Source organism: Rhamphochromis sp. 'chilingali' (assembly GCF_963969265.1).
Source record: "Rhamphochromis sp. 'chilingali' genome assembly, chromosome: 22".
NCBI classification, from domain to species: Eukaryota; Metazoa; Chordata; class Actinopteri; order Cichliformes; family Cichlidae; genus Rhamphochromis; species Rhamphochromis sp. 'chilingali'.
Genome location: NC_137950.1, coordinates 30,590,780 through 30,614,957, shown reverse-complemented (window position 1 = coordinate 30,614,957; position 24,178 = coordinate 30,590,780). Strand labels below are relative to the sequence as shown.

General features: G+C 45.0%; 3 protein-coding genes across 3 annotated transcripts in view; 2 read left to right on the top strand and 1 right to left on the bottom strand.

Moving 5' to 3' along the window:
* The window catches only part of LOC308390240 (cGMP-dependent protein kinase 1-like), an 81,799-nt gene that overhangs the window by 7,637 nt on the left and 49,984 nt on the right, over positions 1 to 24,178 (top strand). Inside the window, exon 2 of the mRNA XM_080872010.1 lies at positions 11,571 to 11,737. Within this exon, the coding sequence (XP_080728136.1) occupies positions 11,571 to 11,737 (167 nt within the window). The remainder of the gene's footprint in view (positions 1 to 11,570; positions 11,738 to 24,178) is intronic.
* On the top strand, positions 4,657 to 7,417 carry LOC308390267 (uncharacterized protein). Its single transcript, XM_080872056.1, has 3 exons — positions 4,657 to 5,794; positions 6,316 to 6,397; positions 6,568 to 7,417. Exons 1-3 carry the CDS (start codon positions 5,668 to 5,670, stop codon positions 6,761 to 6,763), a joined length of 405 nt encoding a protein of 134 aa, XP_080728182.1. The 5' UTR covers positions 4,657 to 5,667; the 3' UTR covers positions 6,764 to 7,417.
* Positions 7,410 to 9,330, bottom strand: LOC308390263 (uncharacterized protein). Its single transcript, XM_080872052.1, has 2 exons — positions 9,018 to 9,330; positions 7,410 to 8,597 (listed from the first exon to the last, which is right to left on the bottom strand). Exon 2 carries the CDS (start codon positions 8,350 to 8,352, stop codon positions 7,648 to 7,650), a length of 705 nt encoding a protein of 234 aa, XP_080728178.1. The 5' UTR covers positions 8,353 to 8,597; positions 9,018 to 9,330; the 3' UTR covers positions 7,410 to 7,647.

Genomic DNA, 24,178 nt, shown 5'->3' with positions numbered 1-24,178 from the left:
TTAATATTACTTTCTACTCGAGGATCTTTTTCTACGTAGCTGACGGCTGGTAACTGTGCAGGGGCGGATCTAGCAAAGTTTAGCCAGGGGGGCCGATAGGGCATTAACAGGGAAAAGGGGGCACAAAGACATACTTTTCTTTCTTATTCTCATTTAAAATGTCAAGCTTTTAATAATAATGGATTGGATTTATATAGCGCTTTTCAAGGCACCCAAAGCGCTTTACAATGCCACTATTCATTCACTCTCACATTCACACACTGGTGGAGGCAGCTACAGTTGTAGCCACAGCTGCCCTGGGGCAGACTGACAGAAGCGAGGCTGCCATTTCGCGCCATCGGCCCCTCTGGCCAACACCAGTAGGCAAGTAGGGTAAAGTGTCTTGCCCAAGGACACAACGACCAGGACAGAGAGCCCAGGGATCGAACCGGCGACCTTCCGGTTACAGATACGCTTCCCAACCCCCTGAGCCACGGTCGCCTCAATAAATAATTATCTGACACCCAAAGTTTTAATTTGATGCAAAATGAATAGAAGTCCATTACTGTATATAGTAACTATTAATTAAGTCTAATATATATACCCTAGTAAGCTATAGTACTTTTTCCTTTGGGAAGGTACCATCTGTGCAGTCTGCAATTTTGTTGAAGAAAGATGTTGAATCTATTTAATATTTCTTGAAAAATAATTGATTTCTGTGCATTTTTTTTCACACTGCATCAAATTAAGGTTGATTACGTCGATTAAGCATCATGAGGTGGAGCGTGAGGGGTGGTTCCCCATTTTTTATTTATTTATTTTTGTTGTTGCTGGGAGTTGGAACCCTATTAGTTAGGTTGCTTAATATTTATTTATAAGTACTCTTTAAAATACCAGAATAGGGAGGATGGTGTAGGTTTAAGTTTATTAGATTGATCAGTATTGCTGAACTATGAAACATTTTTTTTTGCATACAGGTATAACAGAATAGCTTTAGTGTAGTTGTTTTAAACTTGAGTGTGAACTTATACAAAATGCAGCAAGATATTTAAAAAACAGTTTTGTTGATTAAAAAACACTATATCGGATTCATATCGGTATCGGCAGATATCCAAATTTATGATATCGGTATCGGTATCGGACATAAAAAAGTGGTATCGTGCCATCTCTAGTTCATATTGGAAATGTTGGTCCATTAGAGTCACATAGAAGCAGTGAGCAGGGTTTAGCATCAATCATCTGCATAGAAAATGACATTTACCTTTAATTCATGCACAAACCAGCAACTGTGAGACAAACAAAGTCAGAGGTCCTCACACGGAGCCCTGTGGGATGCCACAATTTGAGTTCAGAGCATAAAGTAAGAGGAAGTGAAGCTACTGAAGACTCTTCTGAAACAGTTCTGCTTTTTAAGTTATCATCATCCTCAGCTTGTGCCACGTTAAACCTTCCTCCAAACCCTCTAACATCCAGTAAATCATTGCCTTGAATTAAGCACTGTGAATTAAAATGCTGCTCTCTTTAACATTCATTCAGCCGACTGTTCTCACTGCGGACAGCTGGACATTATCCTCTTTGACATTTTGACACCAGAATAGTTTCCAAGCCATGTTTTAGCTCAGTGAGATGAGCAGCTGTTCTCAGAGCAGGAGGCGCGGGTTCAAATCCTGCTTATGGCAACATTTTCTTCAGTTAACACTTCAACTGTTTAAACTCTTTCCCACACAAATTTCAGCTTTTTCACCTCTTTTTAGCAAAACTTTCAGTTTTTCACTACTTTTCAGCACAAATTCCAGCTTCTTCAGCTGTTTTCAGCACAAACTTCAGCCTCTTTTCAGCACAGATTTTGCTGATTCACCTGTTTTCAGCGCCGTGAGATCCGGTGGCAAAGGTTCAAATCCTACATGTGACATTTGCTGCACATCTTCCCTCCTTGCACTCTCCCTGCTTTCTTGACACTCTTCAGTGTAGTCTTTCAAATAAAGCAGTATTCAGCAAACAGTTCAGCTTGTACACAGTGTTTTCAGCAGATAGTTCTCCTTCTTCTGCTGTTTTCAGATTCCACTACACGGCATTCACACTGCATTTTCGTTAGAAATGCAACTTTTTCTAGTCATAAATGAGCTTCACAAATTAAACTGAATTACTTCCCCAACAGATCTGATGAGGGTTTGGATGCTGTTACATCAGTCTGAGTGAGCTGCAGGTGTTTTCAGCTCCCAGCAGTTTACACATCAGCAGCCTTTTTCTGAGCTTGTGGGAGCCTGAGCTGTGAGCCGGCTGACAGCTGGGAGTGTTGGTTTTTCTCCTGTTTTCCATCTTTTTCCACTGTCTGTCTCTTTCAGTTTGTTTCACTTTAAATGAGCTTTGACAGGAAGGAAACCTTTGGCTTTGCTTTAATATGCTCTCCCTCCCTCTGTCTCTTTGGGCTGATTCATGGGTTTTCTTTGTGACGGCACTGTGAAGGAGGATGGAGCTCCTCTCCTGACGAATACACCGTATCTGACAGCAGAGTTCGTGTGTGGCACCAGCTGCTTGGAAAACCTGTAATTATGATTTGATAGTTGAGAATTAGCTTCACTTACATTGGAAGAGACTATCTTAATTCACATTTAATCTGGGATTTATTTGTCTTAATGAAAATGGATCTGTTTGGTAAACAGGGACCAGAGCAAACTAAACAGGAAGTGCGCAGTTATCTATAAATCCTGATTCATAAATTATCTTTAAAATGTACATGCTTTATTTTTAATTTTGATGGTTTCCTCACTGCAATCTGCTTTTATATGTCTGTTAATTATTTTTAGTTATTTTATCTTTTTTCATGAATTGTATTGAGATGCATTCAAAGTCTCTTCTAAGTCCTTTTTAGTACATAAACTAATAATTGATCAAAAATTGAATTACAGAAACCTGGTTGCAGCAGGATGATTATGTTAGTTTAAATGAATCAACGAGTCATTCTAACTACCAGAAAAGCACAGGCTGAGGGGATGTGGCAGCAATCAAAACCAGTCTTACTTGTTATCATCTATCGTCCACCTGGGCCTTACACAGAGTTTCTCTCTGATTTCTCAGACTTCTATCTGATTTAGTTCTGAGCTCAGATAAAATAATTATTGTGGGTGATTTTAACATCCATGTAGATGCTAAAAATGACAGCCTCAACATGGCATTTAATCTGTTATTAGACTCGATTGGTTTCTCTCAAACTGTAAAAGAACCCACCCACCACTTTAATCACACTCTAGATCTTGTTTTAACATATGGCAGAGAAACTGAACATTTAACAGTGTTTCCTGAATATGATCAACCCATCTCTGTTTCATCTGCAGAGGAATGGCTCAGTGCAGCGTTCGATACTGTCGACCATAATATCCTATTAGAGCGATTAGAACATGCTGTAGGTATTACAGGTACTGTGCTGCAGTGGTTTGTATCATATCTATCTAATAGACTCCAGTTTGTGCATGTAAATGGAGAGTCCTCTTCACACACTGAGGTTAATTATGGAGTTCCACAGGGTTCAGTGCTAGGACCAATTCTGTTTACATTATACATGCTTCCCTTAGGCAGCATCATTAGAAGACATAGCATACATTTACACTGCTATGCAGATGACACCCAGCTCTATCTGTCCATGAAGCCAGATAACACACACACATGCTTTTGATGTTGAAACATGCACAGGAAGTCTGAAGGTGAGGCCATCATTTGAATGAAAAATGAACATAAACCAATCGGAGAGAGAGAAAACTTCAGGAGTGGTCAAACCAGCTGTAGTCAAACTAAACTTTATAACATCTAAAAAGGTCAGGAGCACCTGGAAGGGGCAGGTGTATCACTTTGAAGGTCTGCAATCAAGAGACGTCTTTTCAGTTCTGAAGGCAGAGATCCACAGTAGCAGCTGTTAGTTTGTGCAATTACTTTTGAGACTGAATTGCAGTTTTTCCATATAGTACTTGGGGTCTGTCATATGGACGCTGCTGCTGTTGGAAACATTATGAATAAAAGCTGTGAGCTCATGTTCGGGATCAGAATGATTAATCAGCTTTTACAGACCAGTGTTTGCAGCAGGGCCAAAGTCATGGGAGAGGATTCATTTCATTATTTCCTGCATGGTTTGGTGAGTCTGAGCTTCCATCACTGTCATCAGGATGTCTGCTAAATATTTGTCTTCCTTTGCATGCATGCTGCAGTTTCACAGTTTAATATCAACTTTTATTGCTTACTTACTAAAATTGAATTTTCATGCTATTGGTACTTTTTAAAGCTGGCTTTACTTTTTGTTCTACCTTTGCTTTTTTCATAGCAGTCTTTTTAATGCAGATGTTATTTGTTCTATTCAGACAGTAACGTGTGGCTTTAAACACTTGATTTAAAGTTACGGCTGCTGAACAGCAGTTTGTCGTCTGGGTTTTTGCAAACAGCCCATCAGCTGTGAATGGGCTTCGGTTTTAAACACGAGAGTCTTTGTGAAGCCAAAGACTGTGAAACCTTTTCATCAGCTGCTTCAGTAAGCGTCCGTATGCTGCGATTAGACTGGCAGAGGAGCTGCAGCTCAGACAGATCTGTGGCGTTTCAGACACTTTCACAATCAAAGCAGAGCACTAAAATAAGCTTTCAAAGGAAGGCAAATATAAGCTTTAGAGGTCTTCTGCTGAATCTGTCACAGAGAGCAGGTGGGGTTTGTTCAGTGCTCAGCAGACCTGAGGGCAGAATTGCTGGTTTGATGTGTTTCTGATCACTGCAGGTACAATCCTCATTACAACTCCTCGCAGCTTCTGAGAGAAACATGGGAATCGGCTCATTCTGCAGCCGCTGCCCTCAAACCACCACAGGAGATGTTTCACTAATGTAGTAACTGCTTTGCAGATGATATTTTATGTAAAGAGGTCATTGTAGGAAACAAATGTCAGGCTTGTTTGGTTTCAGCTGCTCCGCTGTGATGACCTTCTGTTCAACTCTGTTTTAACGACTGAGTTTTTCACTCATGATTAGACAAAAGAAAAATACATATGAAGAGTTTTAGCTCAATTCAATTTTATTTATACAGCGCCAAATCACAACAAAAGTCGCCTCAAGGTGCTTTATATTGCACAGTAGATCCAGAGCGTCAGGTTTACATGTAAAGTCAATGTAGAAGCGCGATGACACGCGATTGCGGGTCCTGCGAAAATTCGGAAGCAGATTTGGCTCGCGAATAAAACCACGCGCGTCAGTTTTTGTTTTCCTTTTTTCTGCATACGTGCGTTTCGCATCTACCACTTGAGTTGGAAAAATCTGAACTCCAGCGTCAATTCGTGCCGCCACAACCAATCAGGAGCCTGGTGACGTGGCTCTGACCTTGGTCAAAGGGGCAGATCCAGCCAAAGCCCTTCATTCTTCATTCAGTATGGAGGAAAAGCTCATCAGTGCCGTGGCTAATCATCCAGAGCTGTATGATGCTAGCTGCTACTTCTGCCGAGACAGGAATAAAAAGGACCTAGCCCGCCTACTGTCCCACTATTTTCCCACTGATGTTCAAATACCTTTCCGCTAACAAGATAATGCGTTTATTCAGAGGACCTCTGCAGGAGAAAGTGGAAGAGCCTCAGGGACACATATAATAAGGAGAAGAGGACAGAGAAGGAGAAGAGGAGTGGGTCTGCAGCAGGATTGGGGAAGAGATGGAAGTTCTTCGCGGTCATGGGGTTTCTGGACCCCTTCCTCACCCCGCGGGAGACAAGCAGCAATATGGTGCGGACCGTGGAGAACTTCCCCCCCGAGGACCAGGGACAGCCCGGAGAGGCAGCAGGGGAGTGTCAGTCAGAAGGTATGTTTACATTGAGTTAATGTAGGCAGTTAATTTATGCGTGTTGTCAAATAGGAATATATTTTGTTTATTAATAAACAGCACACAGTGGTCCTGCTGTTCATCCGTCACTGCTTCGCTTTTTCGCTGGTTTTTTTTTGCACAGTACAGCATTGCATTCTGCAGCCTGATTGACAAATCTGCTCCGTGTCGTGTCTCCTGCGCTTGCCAAATTTATCATGTTTGGTTTTGATAACCATCACGTCCAATACAAAAAAACAGCACAAAAACACTCTTAACTATGACCCTCATTCGGAAATACACACCTGCACCGCGAGGGAAAAAGGCGCACAAAAGTGGCGCCGCAGACGGAGAAAAAGCGCGGCATAATACTTTTACGTTTTAAAATCGACAAAGGTTTGCACTTTGAGAATCAACTTGTGAGAACTGCGACTACTGTTGCTGCAATAAATGAGAGACCACTGTATATACTTTCTCTATGACTATTGTCTTCAACCTGTTAACATTTATTGTCTTGATAGAGTCAACTGATGCTGCAGCAGAGCATCCCCTGTTGCTTCTCCTGGCTCCCCAGTCCCTGAGCTCCTGCTGCTGCACCCACAGGTATGTTCAGCAGCACTGATAGCTTTTTACTCAGTGAGATTCCCTTGTGATCACCTTTACTAAATATCTACAACCAATCTGATTATATCCTGGTTTTTTTTTCAATTTTGAAAATGAAAATCTAGTAGCAGCCTTCTTATTAATTTGTGTTGTTTTGTGCTGTTTTACAGGCCCACAGAGGAGGACGGCTCAAAGGCGGTCGAGGCACGGGTCCCAGGACGGTCCATAGGCAGTGGAGCTGGCCATCCTGGAGTCCCTGAAGTGGCCACGCCAGTCTCCAACGGAGCATTTCCTCCTCAGCCTTGTTCCTGCTCTGGAGAGCATGCTGCCTCAGACACGAGAATTCGTGACATTTCAAATGTATAAATTAGTTTGTGGAAACAGCACAGCTGTGTTAAATTTGGAAACATTGGACCCTAATGATCAGTAGTTTTCTGATGAGGCAGCAGCTCTCCAGGGCAGAAACAATGTTCTGATTTTTCTCCTTCTCCCTGAAGCTCTTCCACTCCAAGCTGGTCCTTTTTATTCCTGTCTCTCTGTAAATAGTTGAATTTTATATATTTATGTTTAATGTTTTTGTTAGTGAATTTATATATTTTTTCCAATAAACATTTGTAATGACTCATGTTTCTGTTCTACTACACAGCAAATGTTGGCACCCGACTTGACACAAGTAGAATTTATTTCATATTATACTAATGACAATATATACTAATACAGTGGGATGCAAAAGTTTGGGCAACCTTGTGAAAAGTCATTATTTTCCTGTATGAATTGCTGTTACAGTAAAAAATGTCACTTGCATATATCATATAGGAGACACACACAGTGATACTTGAGAAGTGAAATGAAGTTCACTGGATTTACAGAAAGTGTGCAATAACTGTTTAAACTAAATCAAGCAGGTGCATAAATTGGCAACACAAAAAAAGAGAAATGAAATGAATATTTAGTGTATATATCAATGTGTGTGTCTCCTATATGATATATGCAAGTGACATTTTTTACTGTAACAGCGATTCATACAGGAAACTAATGACTATTAATAAGGTTGCCCAAACTTTTGCATCACACTGTATATAGGAACATAGTGAAGACAAGTTATTTAAGAGAGTAAAGAGAGGTTAGTTTATTTTGGAGTAGAGCTCCATTTATTAAGAAAATTTTAAAAAGACAGGAACACTCGTTAGAGGTTTGTGGGTGGCTCTTAAAAGAGCCGTTGTGGGGAAGTCACTCGGACTTCAAACAGGCTACTCCTTTGGTTGCCAAGACACAGCTCCCTCCGCCGAGAAGTGGGCCATGAATTTCTCCCTCACCAGGACAGCCTCTCTGGAGGAGTTGTTTGCTGCTACATGACCCAGGCCTTGCAACGGCTCCACCACAGCAGGTGCCACACCCCTCATAGCAGGTGCCACACCCCTCATAGCAGGTGCCACACCCCTCATAGCAGGTGCCACACCCCTCATAGCAGGTGCCCCTCTCTCGTCCACACAGCGCAGAAAATTGTGGAGAACACAAGTTGCCTTCACACACTTCTCCACAATTTCAGGGCGGAGCTCCATGGAGCGCCAATACAACCTCCACTGTGAGGAGAGGACACCGAAGGCACCCTCCACTATCATCCGGGCCCTGGAAAGGCGATAGTTAAAGATCCTCTTCTTTAAAGGGAGGAGGCGTCCAGGGAAAGGCCTCATGAGCTCACGCCACAGCGGGAACGCTTCATCAGCCACAAAGACATGGGGCTGAGCTCTACGGTGTTCTCCACCAGGTAGAGGCTGGTCAGGAGGCAGATGGAGAGTCCCAGCCCGAAGAGCCTGACCAAAGGTGGAGTTGGCCAGAATACCACCGTCGCTGGTCCTCCCGTATCCCCCAACATCAATAACGCGGAAGCGATACCTTTCATCCACAACCGCAAGGAGAACAATGGAGAAAGTTCCCTTGTAGTTGTGGAACATGGATCCTGAGTTGGGGGGTACCTTCGTCTGGACGTGCTTCCCATCCAGAGCTCCACAGCAGAGAGGGAAGTTCCAGCGCTCCTGGAATGGACCGCCAGTCTGCAGTTGAAGGCGCAGCCATGAAATCGTCCACTAGACAGTACCAGATGGCCGTCGCTACCTGGGGGATGATCTGGCTCACCATGGACACACCAACTCGAAAACTGAATGCGATGGTCCTGAAGGAGTCCCCGGTGACAAGGAACCTGGACAAAATTGTTTAGAATTAGTATTATGTGTACTGCAGTTACAAATACATTATTTCAATTCCAAAATACTTTTGTGATGTCAGATTTAAATTACAAAACATAAATCTTACATAAAACATTTTGTAATTATAAGGATAATTACATGATATATATTAGATATAATGTCAAACAGTCTGTGGTGATTATATAACAAATATTCAACTATCCCAGAATTAAACCAGGTCTAAATAAAAAGGAGTGAGTATCACTACAAAGGTTAACTCACAGTGGTCCTCATACCACAGTTTGCTATCAGTAAACACTGACGGCATTCATTGATAGCATAGCACATCCATGTTAGCAGTGTATAAACGATAGTTTAGCATATATTACCACAGGTTTCAATAAAGGACTACCGTATTAAACACTTTTACTAACCTCAGGCAGACAGACAGACAGGTGCTCTGCAGGTGGGATTGAGCGCCTTTAGTTGGTATCTAGGCGGGCGATTCTGGGACCAACGCGGGACAGCAGGTCCTCAAACTGGCCGAGTGAAAGACGGTGGTATCGCTGAAATCGGCCGTCATCCAGGTGCAGATCCTGGAGCAAGTGGTGAAACTCACCAAACTGCTCGCGCGTCTGCAGGACCTGATGGACCCAGGTACGGCGAGGACGGCCTTAACGCTGCTGCTCTGCTCTCCACAGTAAATACAGAAGGGAGACTCTTCAAACGCTAGCTCGACAGCTGCCATCTTGCAAAGATACCGTCAGGCACAACTTCCTCCCACATTTCCGGTTCACGCATGTCAAAATATGCAATTTTGAGGCGCGATTGATTTGTGTTGGACACGCGACGAGGTGCGAATGTGCACACGTCAAATTGGGGGCGTCTGGGGCGTTTTCGCTCATGTCTATCGTGTTCGGTGTGAGGATCCAGGATCACCTGGTCCAGCCCTAACTATATGCTTTAGCAAAAAGAAAAGTTTGAAGCCTGATCTTAAAAGTAGAGATAGTGTCTGTCTCCTGAATCCAAACTGGAAGCTGGTTCCACAGAAGAGGGGCCTGAAAACTGGGGTGTTGATTCATTTAAACTAAACATAATCATCCTGCTGCAACCAGGTTTCTGTAAGGCAGAGTAAATCGATTTGTTGATCAATTATTAAGTCATGTACTAACAGAGACTTGGAGGAGAGAGACCTAATATTTAATAATCCACATTTCACTGTTTTACTCTTTGGTTCAGATGTGGATACTGTATTGTTCTTTCTTTGTAATTGTTTATGTTTAAGTTGTTTGTTGCTGGTTTTTAGTTTGTTTTTTGTCTTTTTGGAAGCTGACACAGTCTCTATGGAGATGGGTTTTTGGGGGTAGCAGGAGGAGAGAAGCTGCAGAGAGGCGTGTAAGACTGCAACTCTGCTTTGTGGTCCCAACTCTGGATAGTCATATTTTGGGGGGTTTAATAAATTTGACATATTTCTAGAAATGAGAGCTGCTCCATCCAAAGTGGGATGGATGCCGTCTCTCCTAACAAGACCAGGTTTCCTCCAGAAGGTTTGCCAATTATCTATGAAGCCCACATCGTTTCTGGGACACCTCTCAGACAGCCAGCAATTTAAGGAGAACATGCGGCTAAACATGTCACTCCTGGTCTGATTGGGGAGGGGACCAGAGAAAACTACAGAGTCCCACATTGTTTTGGCAAAGTTGCACACCGATTCAATATTGATTTTAGTGACCTGCGATTGGCGTAACTGGGTGTCATTACTGCTGACGTGAATTTTACCCTTATTTACATACATTTAACCTTAGCCAGCAGTTTTAAATTTCCTTCAATGTCGCCTGCTCTGGCCCCTGGAAGACAATTGACTATGGTTGCCGGTGTCTCCAGCTTCACATGTCTGAGAACAGAATCACCAATTACCAGAGTTTGACCCCCGGCAGGTGTGTCGCTGAGTGGGGAAAAACGGTTAGACACATGAACGGGTTGCTGGTGTACCTGGGGCTTCTGTTTAGGACTATGCTTCCTCCTCACCGTCACCCAGCCGCCCTCTTTCCCCAGCTGCTTGGGGTCTGCCGGGGAACAGCTAGCGGGGCCTACGCTATCTTCGGCTGCACCAGCTACAGGGGCCTGGCTAGCTACGGGTGAATGAAGGGTGCGAAGCAGATTCTCCAATTCAGTAATCCTGGCCTCCAGAGCTGCAAATATGCTACATTTATTACAGGTACCTTTACTGCTAAAGGAGGCCGAGGAGTAACTAAACATCTGACACAAGGAGCAAGAAAGTGCAGGAGGGACAGGTGAAGTAGCCATGGTGCTAACGAGTCGGCTACGAGCTATGCTAAGCTAGCGAAACAGTACAGAGACAGAGAGTGAATACTTTGGCTATAAATTAGGTAGTGAGTACACAGAAAGTGTGCTTCTGATAAGCACGTGAAGATTGTAATATGAAAAAAGAATGTTTCTAACAGTTCTTAATTAAATTGCTAAGCAGATAAGCTACTCAGAAACACCACTGTGTTTGAGCGAGCGAACACCAAGTGACAAGGCCACTGGTTTTTAAAGCAACTTTTGAATCAAATAATCATCAGATGAGTCATAAGTGAAACAACCGTGAGGTTCAACCATAATATTTGCATGATTCATACTTAAGCCTTCGATAATCGCAGCGGTTCGGAGACTAATTTAAGCCCTGTGGTGCTTCTGTATTCTAACTCTGTATTTCTGCATGAAAAATGAGAAAAACTTGGTAGGACATCAGCGCACAGGCAGTTTATTTTGCACATAAAGATTGAGACCTCTATCCCGTCCAGAGAGGTGTGCATGCAGGTGATACCGACTTTGAGACGCACAGGTGTTTGCTCTTATCCTCCAAACATAGCGGCGCAGATACATTTCCCCTGATAATGAGGAGGCGTGTAGGATAAAGGTATACTCGTGAAAGTAGAATAAGGACTTACTTACTGACCTGTTGTCCTCTCTCCTCCTCTCAGATCGAAGGAGCTGATAAAGGAGGCCATCTTGGACAATGACTTCATGAAGAACCTGGAGCTGTCTCAGATTCAGGAGATCGTGGACTGCATGTACCCGGTGGATTATGGGAAGGACTCGTGCATCATTAAAGAGGGTGACGTGGGCTCGCTGGTGTTTGTGATGGAAGGTGAGGAACCCACGGTTTGGTTTTCTGTCACTCTTCAGGATCTATTTATTTATTTCTCTGTCAGCAGTTATTTTTAAAGCGAGGTATTTCTGGCAGAAATTTCTCTTTTCAAGAACTTTTCAGGTTTGGGGAATTTGGGGAAAATTCTGGGTGAAAAACTACTTTTGATCTGAGGTGAGGGGACTTTTGAACCAGGCCGTGCAGCTTGTTGCCACTCAGGTCTGTTCTGGTTGTTAGACTTTCCTGTGTCATTTTTTTTGTCCTGAGAGTTTATCAGATGTTTCTTTTTTGCTGGTTCTTAAAGAACTTGATGTTTTTCCTTGAACGAATAAAAACTGTGCATTTTGAGCTGTAGTTGTAGTGCAATGCTCATTGTGAGCATCTTTGAATGTGTGGTTGGTGACAGACAGCACCTCTCCTCACTCCGAAGCTTTTTTTAAAGGAACTGTCTCACATTAGATAATACAAATCTCATCTCTAGAAGAAGCCGACCCTTCAGGTTTGCTTTAACGATCGTGTTTCTCCAAACTAAACCTGCCATTGTGCCTCTGAGACCATCGGTGGGTGAATGAAAGTTTGTAAAGAGGTTTGAAGACGAGAACACTGAGCCAAACCTTTGGAGACACAGAAACATGAAAAAGTTCATTACGGCGGCTCGTGAGGAAATCGTTTATCACTACACGAGAAATAGGATTCCAGCTTTCAGCTTCTTGAAATAAATAATTATGGAACTCATTTATTCTTTAATGACTACATTTCCTCCAATGAGCTGAGGAGTGAATAATTTCACAGGTCTTCTGTGTGGCGGTGAATTCATGAAGTGTAGCGACATGGAAACTCCTTAACAAGCGGTATCTCAGAGTTCCGTGACATTTCCGCCTGAAGTTTCCCAGAGCGCCGTTCGACCTTCAGGATGTACTTTGCTCGGCCGCCGGGAACATGTCAGAGCAGCGCGGCATTGCGTAACGTGTCAGAGCGCCTGAAGGCTTTCACCTCCACTCTGCTGCTGGTTTCCCTGCTGCCTTCACACCACACACTACTTCTGCTGCTGTGAGGAAGAGGAGCACTCAAACACAACATTTTTCTGCTTGTGGAAAAAAAAAATCACAAAAATCGTCCTGTAGGTAAAAAGTAACTTAGTGCGGTCACAAAGATGAATGACAGTGTGTCTGAACAGCCAATCAGTGAGCAAACGGCAGAAAAGAAAGAGAGGAACGAAGAATGATGGGAACGTGTCGGCACGAGTTCACTGCTCACAAGAACTGTGACATCACTACAGCCACATCACCAACTATAACTAACTAACTAACTAACTAACTAACTAACTAACCTGTGAATCAACTGCTGGAAAACGACAGGAGACTGCAGACAATGTTCAGAGTCTCCCTCGTGTTTTTCACTGAACAGGACGCTCCGCCTTCATCACCATCAGCTGTTTCCAAAAATCATGGATTTCCACAAGAAACTGAAACGTCACTGAAGCATGGCATCGCATGTAACATTAGACCGCCGTGAGGTCATCACTTGACGAGATGGAGCTGTCACCTACAGAGGACTTCAGATCATTTGGGTGCTTTTGATTCACGTTCAGTCATTAGTTTGTTTAAAGGAATGAATTAAAGAGACTCAATGTAACAATGTAACATATTCTTGTTTTATTAGCATTTTATTGTCTCAGTTTGGCTGACAGGTTAGGGTTAACGCGACTGCCTGAGTCTGAACAAGTCAAATTCATTATTGAGCTTTATTATAAATAAAAACATAAAATAAATAAATTAAATAAAACACGCAACGGTCCCGTGGAGGACAGGCAGTGGGCTGGAATCAGGCTGAAACCCTTCCACTATCACCTGATGCAGGGAGTTCTCACCTGTTGTCCACATGCTCTGTCACGGTTTGCGGGGCAAGCCGTGTGGATTTGTAGTAAGGACCCAAAAGGCGGCAGCTCTGGTGCAGGTGAGTGTTTATTTACAGCAGTGGGTACAAACAGCAACGGGGTGTGAACATGAAACCGAAACCTAAACTGGGTAAACTAACAACACAAACCAGGAATGACGGTGCAGGGAGGTCCGGGGAAACACATACGGGGAGACCGAGGGGAAACAACACAGACGAACCAGCAACTACTATGACAGAAGACAACTTAAATACACTCAGAGAACACAGGGGGATTACACACAGGTGGGAACACAGCTGGGAGTGATTAACATGACGAGACTAGGGAGGCAAACTGAAAACACTCACATAAGACACAGACCTTCACAATAAAACAGGAACTTACACATGAAAGGACACAAACTAAGAAACGCGGACTAGATACAGGAACACACGGGCAGAACAGAGTAAACACTAACCAGAGGAAGAACAGAACCAAAATCGCGAAGAGAAAACACAAAACGCTGGGTCAAAAGGACCCAGGATCATGACAGTACCCCCCCCCCCCCTCAAAGGCTGGCTCCAGACAGCCCAACAAGAAACAAAACAGCCAGAAAAAACAGAAAACAACCCAACCAGGGCGGGCGGCGGGGGCCCAGGAAGGAGGGCACGAAGCAAAACAAAACCGGAGCACCAGAAGGCCAAAAGACAAAAACAAAAAACGAGCCCAAAACCAAAAGAAACGAAGCACACCAGAACACAGGAAAAAACAGAGTCCAAAACAGAAGAGTTCAGGGGGCCGACAGCACAGGAGTCCAAACAGTTCAGGGGGCCGACCGTGCGGACGGCAACGGCGGCGACGTGGACACAGTTCGGGGGGCCGGCCGTGCGGACGGCAACGGCGTCCACTCAGGCGATGGCGGTCCGGGGGCCGGCCGTGCGGAAGGCAACGGCGGCCACTCAGGCGATGGTGATCCGGACCAGGCGAGGCTGCAGAGGCTGGACCAGGCGAGAATGAAGACTCGGATGAAGCTGGACCAGACGAGGCTGAAGGCTCTGAGGCTGGACCAGGCGAGGATGATGATGCTGCTGCAGCCGGCGAGGATGATGATGCTGCTGCAGCCGGCGAGGATGATGATGATGCTGCAGCCGGCGAGGATGATGATGATGCTGCAGCAGGTGGCTGAACGGGCTCCTCGGGCCCCCCAGCGGAGACTGGAGACAACGGCCGGAGCGGTCCCTCGGACCCTCCAGCGGAAACAGGAAACAAAGGCCGGAGCGGTCCCTCGGACCCTCCAGCAAAGACACGGGACGAAGGCCGGAGTGGTCCCTCGGACCCTCCAGCGGAGACACGAGACGAATGCTGGACGGGCCCCTTGGACCCTCCAGCAGAAGCCATCACAAAGCCAGCAGGCATGGAGTCCTCTGGCAGACATGAAGGCAATGGGTGCTGTGCTGAGCACTGGCCCTGCTCAGACAGCACTGACACGGAGTTGTTCTCTGAGGGCTGCTTAATCTTCAGGGGTCCAGAATCAGCTGGGGACTGAGACCTAGCCTCTGGGGAAGCCCTGGAGTGCAGAACGGTGCCTGAAGCAGCTAAAGCGCGAGAAACTCCCTGACTGGACCTTAAATTTTCTCCCTGCATGGAGTGAATGAGTGGAACCGGTACTGCTGGAGCCAGAGCTACGGGTAGCGGGGGCACTGGAGCTACTGGGGCCTGCGCTACAGGCGGCACTGGAGCTACTGGGGCCTGCGCTACAGGCGGCACTGGAGCCTGAACTGAGGGTGGCACTGGAGACTGAACTGAAGGGGACACTGGAGACTGAACTGAAGGGGACACTGGAGACTGAACTGAGGGTGGCACTGGAGACTGAACTGAAGGGGACACTGGAGACTGAACTGAGGGTGGCACTGGAGACTGAACTGAAGGGGACACTGGAGACTGAACTGAAGGGGACACTGGAGACTGAACTGAAGGAGGCACAGGAGACTGAGCTGAAGGAGGCACAGGAGACTGAGCTGAGAGGAGCACTGGCTGCGGGGGAGCTAACCGAGCTGAGAGTGGCTGCGGGGGAGCTAACCGAGCTGAGAGTGGCTGCGGGGGAACTAACCGAGCTGCCGGTAGCTGCACAGGCGATAAGCAGCTCGCGTTGACATCCGCCACACAAAACGCAGCCCCTGAATGAACAGTCATGCAGTCTGAAAATGAAAAAGAGTCCTCACTCACCACAGCTGGCGATTTAGAAGCCCGAACGTCCGGCTGTGGGGTGGCGCGCTTGCGGCGCGATCGGCGTTTCCTCCCCGCAGACGGCTCCGACGGGCCGGGCAAGATCACATCCGGCGAGTCGGGCAGCGAGGCAGGAGTGGCTGAGAGAAGGTGAGGTGTGTGCCGGAGAAAAGCCTGTATGGTCGGAGGAAGTGAATTCAGTAGCTATGGCAGGCCGGAAAAGAGACGTTGTAGCCGACCTTCCACGGCGCGGCGAAGCTCGTACGGAGGATTCTCCAGCCACAGCCCGAGGAGGATCTCCACATTGTAGCCGATGTCATCCTGGAGCTCCTCGGACGGATTGACTGCCGCTGGGTCTATGGTGGCTGGTTCGTTCTGTCACGGTTTGCGGGGCAAGCCGTGTGGATTTGTAGTAAGGACCCAAAAGGCGGCAGCTCTGGTGCAGGTGAGTGTTTATTTACAGCAGTGGGTACAAACAGCAACGGGGTGTGAACATGAAACCGAAACCTAAACTGGGTAAACTAACAACACAAACCAGGAATGACGGTGCAGGGAGGTCCGGAGAAATACATACAGGGAGACCGAGGGGAAACAACACAGACGAACCAGCAACTACTATGACAGAAGACACAACTTAAATACACTCAGAGAACACAGGGGGATTACACACAGGTGGGAACACAGCTGGGAGTGATTAACATGACGAGACTAGGGAGGCAAACTGAAAACACTCACATAAGACACAGACCTTCACAATAAAACAGGAACTTACACATGAAAGGACACAAACTAAGAAACGCGGACTAGATACAGGAACACACGGGCAGAACAGAGTAAACACTAACCAGAGGAAGAACAGAACCAAAATCGCGAAGAGAAAACACAAAACGCTAGGTCAAAAGGACCCAGGATCATGACATGCTCAGACAGGACTGAGGTTCTCGTCCCTGCTTTGTTCCTCTGATGTTTCACTCGCACTGACTAACCAACAACGCTTGGTTAGGAGAAGGAGAAGGCTGGGGTGAACACTACACTGGGGGAGTTTAACACTGAGATAAAGGTCGTCTTGCTCTGTCAGCTGCTCCTTTCATGGGTCACCACAGCTGATCATCTCCTTCCGTCCCAGCATCCTCCTCTGTCGCACCAAGCCAGCCTTTTTACCTGACCTGTATGCAGCTTAAGTGCTGCCAACACAAACCTAAAAGCTGTCGGCAGCATAAATGTTGTAGCTTGGGTGCAGATAACTGATAATTATCCTCAAAGAAACACTTTCAGCCTGCAAACAGCAAAGACAGATTTATGAAAGGTTGTGCTGCTGGAACATTCCCTTTCGGAGGGAACGAGTCAGTTCAAGCTTCACTGTTTCTGCTCAGAAGCTAAGAGAGCATGAACACCGTGGATCCTTTTGTTTGCTTTTCATTTTCTTTGACCCGAAGCTTTCGGTGCTCATTATTTTTGCCGAAGGACACTCGAACAGAAGGAACCGGGGATCGAACCGGTAACCCTGCAGCCTTGCTCTGCCGTTCCTATCCAGAGTACTTTTGTTGTATTTTTAGCTGCATTTGAGGTTATTGTGTTACATAAGAAGCCTGCGTAGAAACGTGATCCTCCCACTGAAAACACAGGGCGTTGCTGAAGCTGCACTCAGGACGCCTAACCTGCATGCTCGTGTGCATCCAGTTAGTCATCCATTCACATTCAGCAGCTCTCACAGTTTTAATGACGTCCTGGTATCTCGAGGTGCTCGGGCACAGCAGCACAGGTGGATTTTTTGAGTTTCACGAATTTCAATGGCATATTTTTCTTAATATTCTCCTGGAATCATTACTGTAGGATTTCTTCCTTCAAACCTGCCATCGGTCAGACTGTCACTCTGTGTTATCAGTACATTTAAATCCCTTTGTCCGAGTCATGCTGGCCTCACATTGACAACAATTCTCCAGATGGCCAATCCTCCGTGTCGGTGGGTGGCAGGCAGCGAGTGGTGTGAAACAACTGATGACATTTATATCTAAGTAAAAGCTGCCGGGTGAATAACACCCATGCTGAAATTCAGAGCGATCCTCACAATGTGAAAAAGATCCTTTTGTCAGATTTTAAATGAAGCAATTCAATGTTAAAACTGCCCGTTTTTGAATGGAGTCTGGTGTGAGAGGACGAGGTTCAGGCAGGTAGATTGTGTGCACATCTGATGACTGTGTGTGTGTGTGTGTGTGTGTGTGTGTGTGTGTGTGTGTGTGTGTGTGTGTGTGTGTGTGTGTGTGTGCGCCTGTGTGTGTCTGTGTGTGTGTGTGTGTGTGTGTGTGTGTGTGTGTGTGTGTGTGTGCGCCTGTGTGTGTGTGTGTGTGTGTGTGTGTGTGTGTGTGTGTGTGTGTGTGTGTGCGCCTGTGTGTGTGTGTGCGCCTGTGTGTGCCTGTGTGTGTGTGTGTGTGTGTGTGTGTGTGTGTGCCTGTGTGTGTGTGTGTGTGTGTGTGTGTGTGTGCGCCTGTGTGTGTGTGTGCGCCTGTGTGTGCCTGTGTGTGTGTGTGTGTGTGTGTGTGTGTGCGCCTGTGTGTGTGCGCCTGTGTGTGTGTGTGTGTGTGTGTGTGTGTGTGTGTGTGTGTGTGTGTGTGTGTGTGTGTGTGTGTGTGTGTGCGTTTTTTCAAACCTGTTTGTTCACATTTGGCTTAAATCAAGTTTTAGTGAATTTCATGAACATCGGTTTAAATGTTCCTCTAAACTCGGTCCCCGTCTGAAGACTTATCCATTCACAGATATCCACTTAACTTTTCCTGCTGATTCAAAACTGTCATTTGATCTGCACACATTGTTCACAGACACACAGTTTTTAAATGCACAAACACCTTCAGCACCCTGTGAGCAGGTTCATCATCATCTGTGGAGAAGGACCAGAGCTGGTTAACAAAGGAACTTTCAAAACAAGACTGAGGTGATCGTTCACTCACAAATGCTTTGAAATGCTCTGAAGAAAAGTAAACCTGATACTAATAATGATCATTTATAATGATAGTTTATATCAGTGCTTCCCAATTTTGACGGGGCTCCCACACAAACGCGAAGCAGAAGATGAAGCATCGCCAAATATGCTTTATTTATTATTAGTATTCAATATTATTATTTATTAGGGCTGCTACGATTAGTCGACTAGTCACGATTATGTCGACTATTAAAATCGTCGACGACTAATTTAATAGTCGACGCGTCGTTTGAAGCTTTGTAAGATCACAAAAGACGCAGGAATGAGTAGTAGGATTTAAGAGTGTAATAACGGACTGAAACAGAAGATGGCAGCACTGCATGTACAAGGATGCCAGCTGCCGTTAAACCCCGAAGAAGAAGAAGAAGCTGTGTCCCAGAATTCATAGCGCAGCCCAGCAGTTGTCAACAATGGCGGCAGCTAGTTAGTTTTAATATTACTCTTATTATTCTTTCTGGGTCACAAAATAAACGTTTAACATATTTTCAGGTAAGAATGTAGCTGTGTAAACCTCAAATATCTGCTCAGTTTATCAAGACACCACATATTTTCAAAAGCGCTCCGACGTTTTCGGAGATGTCTGTTACCCACTAGCTCGATAGTTAGCCGGGGTCAAGGGTCACTAGAGCCGTGAGAACACCGGACTCCCGGCAAATCGTTTTCAAACCCACCGCCGTCTTTCGCTACTCAGGTTAAACATGATATATGAGTCACTTAGATAACTTAAAAATGTTATTGTTTGGCTTTTTTTAGTATTTTATTTGTTCCTGAGTAAATCGGTTTGGCTGAGATTAAAGTTATAGTTTTTTGCACAGCTGAATAAACTTCAAGCAGACAGCTGATTATCAGAAGTGTGAGATGCTCCAGAATTTACTCCGGTGTCCTGTTATATTTTAGATAGCAAGGAGTTTATTAAACTTCACCGAAACAATCTGCAAATTTCATTAAAAATTAATAAACTACCATCTTGTCTTTATTTTTAGTTAGCACAAACACTTCAAGCTGTAAGCTAATGATAGTTATATAAGAGCAGATGCTGCCGGTGCAATAAGCTGTACGTTTTACGTCCAATGGATGATGATCTGATTAGTCGACTATCAAAATAATCGTTTGTGGCAGCCCTATTATTTATATTAAACCAACACTGTTCCAAGCAAAGACAAGAACATATGATGAAGCATATCTTGCCTTTGGCTTCACCTGCACGAGTGCCGAGGCCGGTCTTTCTGACAGAATTAGTTCCCCTGCGTCGGGAGCAGCGCTGGGCTCTCCAAACAGTCTCCCACAGCCGTTTATGTTTTTAAACTGATTTTGCACAGAGAGACTTTTTTTTAAAACGCATTGATAGCAATGTTGAATGTTATTACAAAAAAACAAACAAATAACTACAATAAAATAATTACACCATGAAGATGGTTTGTTTAGTGTTTTTTTTATTGCAACCTGTAATTTATTGCAGTTTACTTTTATTTGTTTAATTGTTTACTAAAGGTTTGAGGTGTGAAATAAACTGCAATGAAGTTTGAAAACAAAATATGGGCGTGTGCGGTTGGAGGATGATTGTGTGGTGGCGGATTTAGCTCAGTAGGATGAGCAGGCGCCCGTAAGGCTGAGAGCGATGGGCCCAGGTTTGAATCTGACTCGCGGCCCTTTCCCCTCGCCCTCCCTCTGCTTTCCTGTCAGTCGTCACTGTACCCATCCAATGAAGCCACAAAACCCAAAGCATCTTTAGGCACTGTTGTTATGATTTGGCACTATATCAATAAAACTCAACTGAATATCTCTGACTTTAACACCTCAAACTGCGGGTAAACTCTCATACTCAGGTAGTGTTCAGGAAATATTTCAAGTATATAAATGTGGAAAATCTCAGAAACTCTCCTGGAAAATTTCAGCCTCCCAAATACAAGAAGAGGAAAGCAGAGCCGCGACTTTTATTTATCAGAATCATCTAAAAAACTCTTCGTCGTCCACGCTCGACAGAGCAGCGTGTGACGCAGCAACAACCAGCTGCAACATCGACAGTAAAAAGATATATATATTATATCAGACGGACCTGACGGAGATTCATCAGAGCCAACAGTGTCCTGAGAAACGAGTGCAACGTTTCATAAATATGATAAACACATTTTCAGGTGTTTGTTTTGTTAATCCTGCGCTGTGAAAATGCAGCATGAATTCGCCTGCTGTGTTTGAGCTTACATAAGAGCGGCGCATGTAAGAGTTAACGTTGCTCTTCTGTAAGGGTTACGCTGCTGAGCTCATGAATGCATTATATCAATGAGGGTCCTCACAAACATAGATATACAAACGTCAGAGTGTGTTGAGGGGGCGGGACGAGGGGGCGGGGGCACAGATGGTGGCTAAATATACCGATAACTGTCACAGGAAGAGGAAGTCATCCCTAAAAACAGACCACGACAAAGGCTGATAGTGTGTGTGTGTGTGTGTGTGTGTGTGTGTGTGTGTGTGTGTGTGTGTGTGTGTGTTGCTCATGTTTTGGGGACATTTAGGGACATAAATCTGTCACAGTTTGCTTCACTTTGCAGAACAAAAATAAATAGCAAAACAGCAGCTTTTTATTTCTTTTGAAGTTTGGTTTGAGGTTGGAGTCACTGAGATGGAAACACCACCCTGTGTGTGTGTGTGTGTGTGTGTGTGTGTGTGTGTGTGTGTGTGTGTGTGTGTGTGTGTGTGTGTGTGTGTGTGTGTGTGTGTGTGTGTGTCATAAACATGCTGCTCATTAATTCTGTGTTTGGAGGAAGAAACAGATGCAGCAGCTTTGTCTCATTATGTAAAACACACACACACACACACACACACACACACACACACACACACACAGACTTGTGTTTCTATCTCTGTGAAGACCCTCAGCACAGATGGTCCCTTCCTCATCCATTCAAGCTGGACTCTGAGACCACGTCTGGACCTTTGCAGAAATGTCCTCACTGTGATGGTTTGATACAAAAATGTGTCCACACAAAGACTGAAAGACTTTATACACACACGCACGCACGCATGCACACACACACTTCTCTGGTGATGTGGTTGTCATGGCAACGTGTTGGATGACAATTTTTGGCATTTAAATATTTTCACAGTTTGGAAATTTCAAATCTGTGTTTTTTCTTTCTAAAAAAAGGGAAGATGGAAAAAAACATAAGAAAGGATGAGAAAATGAAGGAGGAGAGGAGGAGAAAAGGGAGCGAGCAGGGAGCAGAAGGTGATGGAAGGAAGCACGTGAGAGACGAGGGAGGTGAGATGGAAGAAGAATAGCAGAGAGGAAAATAAGGACGAATAGGTGGAGGAGTGAAAGGACGAAAGTGTGAAGCTGGAGAAAATAAAGAGAAGGAGAAAGGAAAAGGAAAAAATAGAAGAGAAAGAATAAAGGTGTGAGGCAGAGGAAGACAAAGGATGGATGTAAGAGGGTAAGGGGGGAAGAAAAACTAAAAAAGGAAGTAAGGAAAATAAAGAGGAGGAAGAAGGAAGAAGACATGATAAGGGAGGAAATGAGGGGAAAGGAGAGCAGAGACCTTACTTTTGGCCATTTTGATGAGAAAAAAAAGACGCTGCCTGGATGATGTCATAGCTTTTTCTTCCTCGCCTCTTTATTCTTACTGCATGTGAACCTGTGACCTTTGACCTGTGACACGCTCACACGGACAGCCGGTGCTCATTTAAGTGTTTTTCCTGAGCTGAAAGTTTCTCGCTCGTCACTGAAAGTGCTTTCAGTGTTTTTTCAGACCAAACGTTCACCGTCGGCGTGCTGTACTCGACCGCAGCGTGCTCGATGCTTAGAACGCCGTCTGCATGTCGAGCTGTCACGTTACCTGCTGACAGCGTGACTTGTGTGAGCGTTACCTGGATTTTGCTGATTAATAATGAGTCAATCATTTACAGATAATGACTATTATCAGTAAATAAAATAAGGAGAGAACACCTGGATGTCAGGATTCAGCTGCTGCACACTTTGCTGCTTGTTACCCTGAAAGCTGATGAGACATCGTCATCAGCCGGCAGGGCGTCGCCGTGGACGCACAACACTGTGAACAATAATCATAATAATAATTTGGATTTCTGTAGTGTCTTTCCAGAAGCCCATCAACACTTTACACAAGAATAGCAAAACAAAAATAACGCTAGAGCTTGAAAGAGTTCGAAATGGCACCCAAATTTCAAACCTCAGGGGACTGTGAGATGTAGGGCCTCGGGGGCCACAGCAGGGGTCACACCAACCAAGAGCTCCTGTTGAGCTTAAGTAGGTTAGTTGACATGTTTGCTTTGATTTCATGCACACAGTTGACAGGTGACTGTGGGGAAGCTGGGTTTAGGGTTTGTTACTGAGGCTACGTCCACACGCACGCGCGTATTGTTGAAAACGACTGAAAACAGAGATTTTTAAAAACTCTGTTTTTGTGTTTAGGTGTGGACGAGGAAAACTGACATTTAGTCACGCAACGTCAAAGGTGTGCGCCGTTTTTGACTTGAATTTATGCATGCTCTATGTATTTTGTTCATTCCTATGTTGTGAGTCTACACCAACTAAAATACTGCCTTTAGTATTACCATCTGAAATGATGAAAGCACTTCAAAATTAGCTGCCTTTACAGAAAAACACTTTTCAGAAGTACCCCAGGTTTTGTGAGGGCACAAAACCCTGTTTAGTCTTTTCCTCCCAGGATTCTAGACTTCTGATTGGCCAAAATGTGGACGGGATTTTTTTTTAAACGACAACTGAAAATCTGCGTTTTCAAAAATACCCGTGTACACGTAGCCTGAGATAAAGTTGTTTATCATCAGCATAGGAATGGAAGCAGACACTATGCTGACAGATGATCCTGCTCAGAACCTCGGGGCACTCCGCGGTTAGCTGGAGCAGAGGTGCAGCGGGAGTCTGGACAAACTGTGTTCTGTTGGAGAGATACACCTGAAACCAGGAGAGTACAGAACCAGCGAGTGGGTCAGACATGAGGGAAGGAAGGTGTGAGAAAGGGTGTTGAAGGCTGCAGAAGGGTCCAGGAGGATGAGGATGCAGATGTGGCCAGCTGCAATAAGAAGGTCATTGGTTATTTTAATGAGAGCAGTCTCAGTGCTGTGGTGTGTTCTGAAGCCAGATTGGAAGGATTGATGGTCTGACATATGTTGACGAAGGTTGGCTTTTTCCAAAATGTTACTGAGAGAGGGAAGGTTGGAAATAGTTAGTAGTTGTTAAAGTCGTCAGGGTCCAGACCTGGTTTTTGAGGATGGGAGTCACTGAGGTGGCTTTGAGGGTCCCGCTCCTGACTCCAGGGAACAGTTGGTGATGTAAACTGTAAGGGGGCACAGAGCAGGCAGACATGCTCTAACCAGTGTTGTCTGC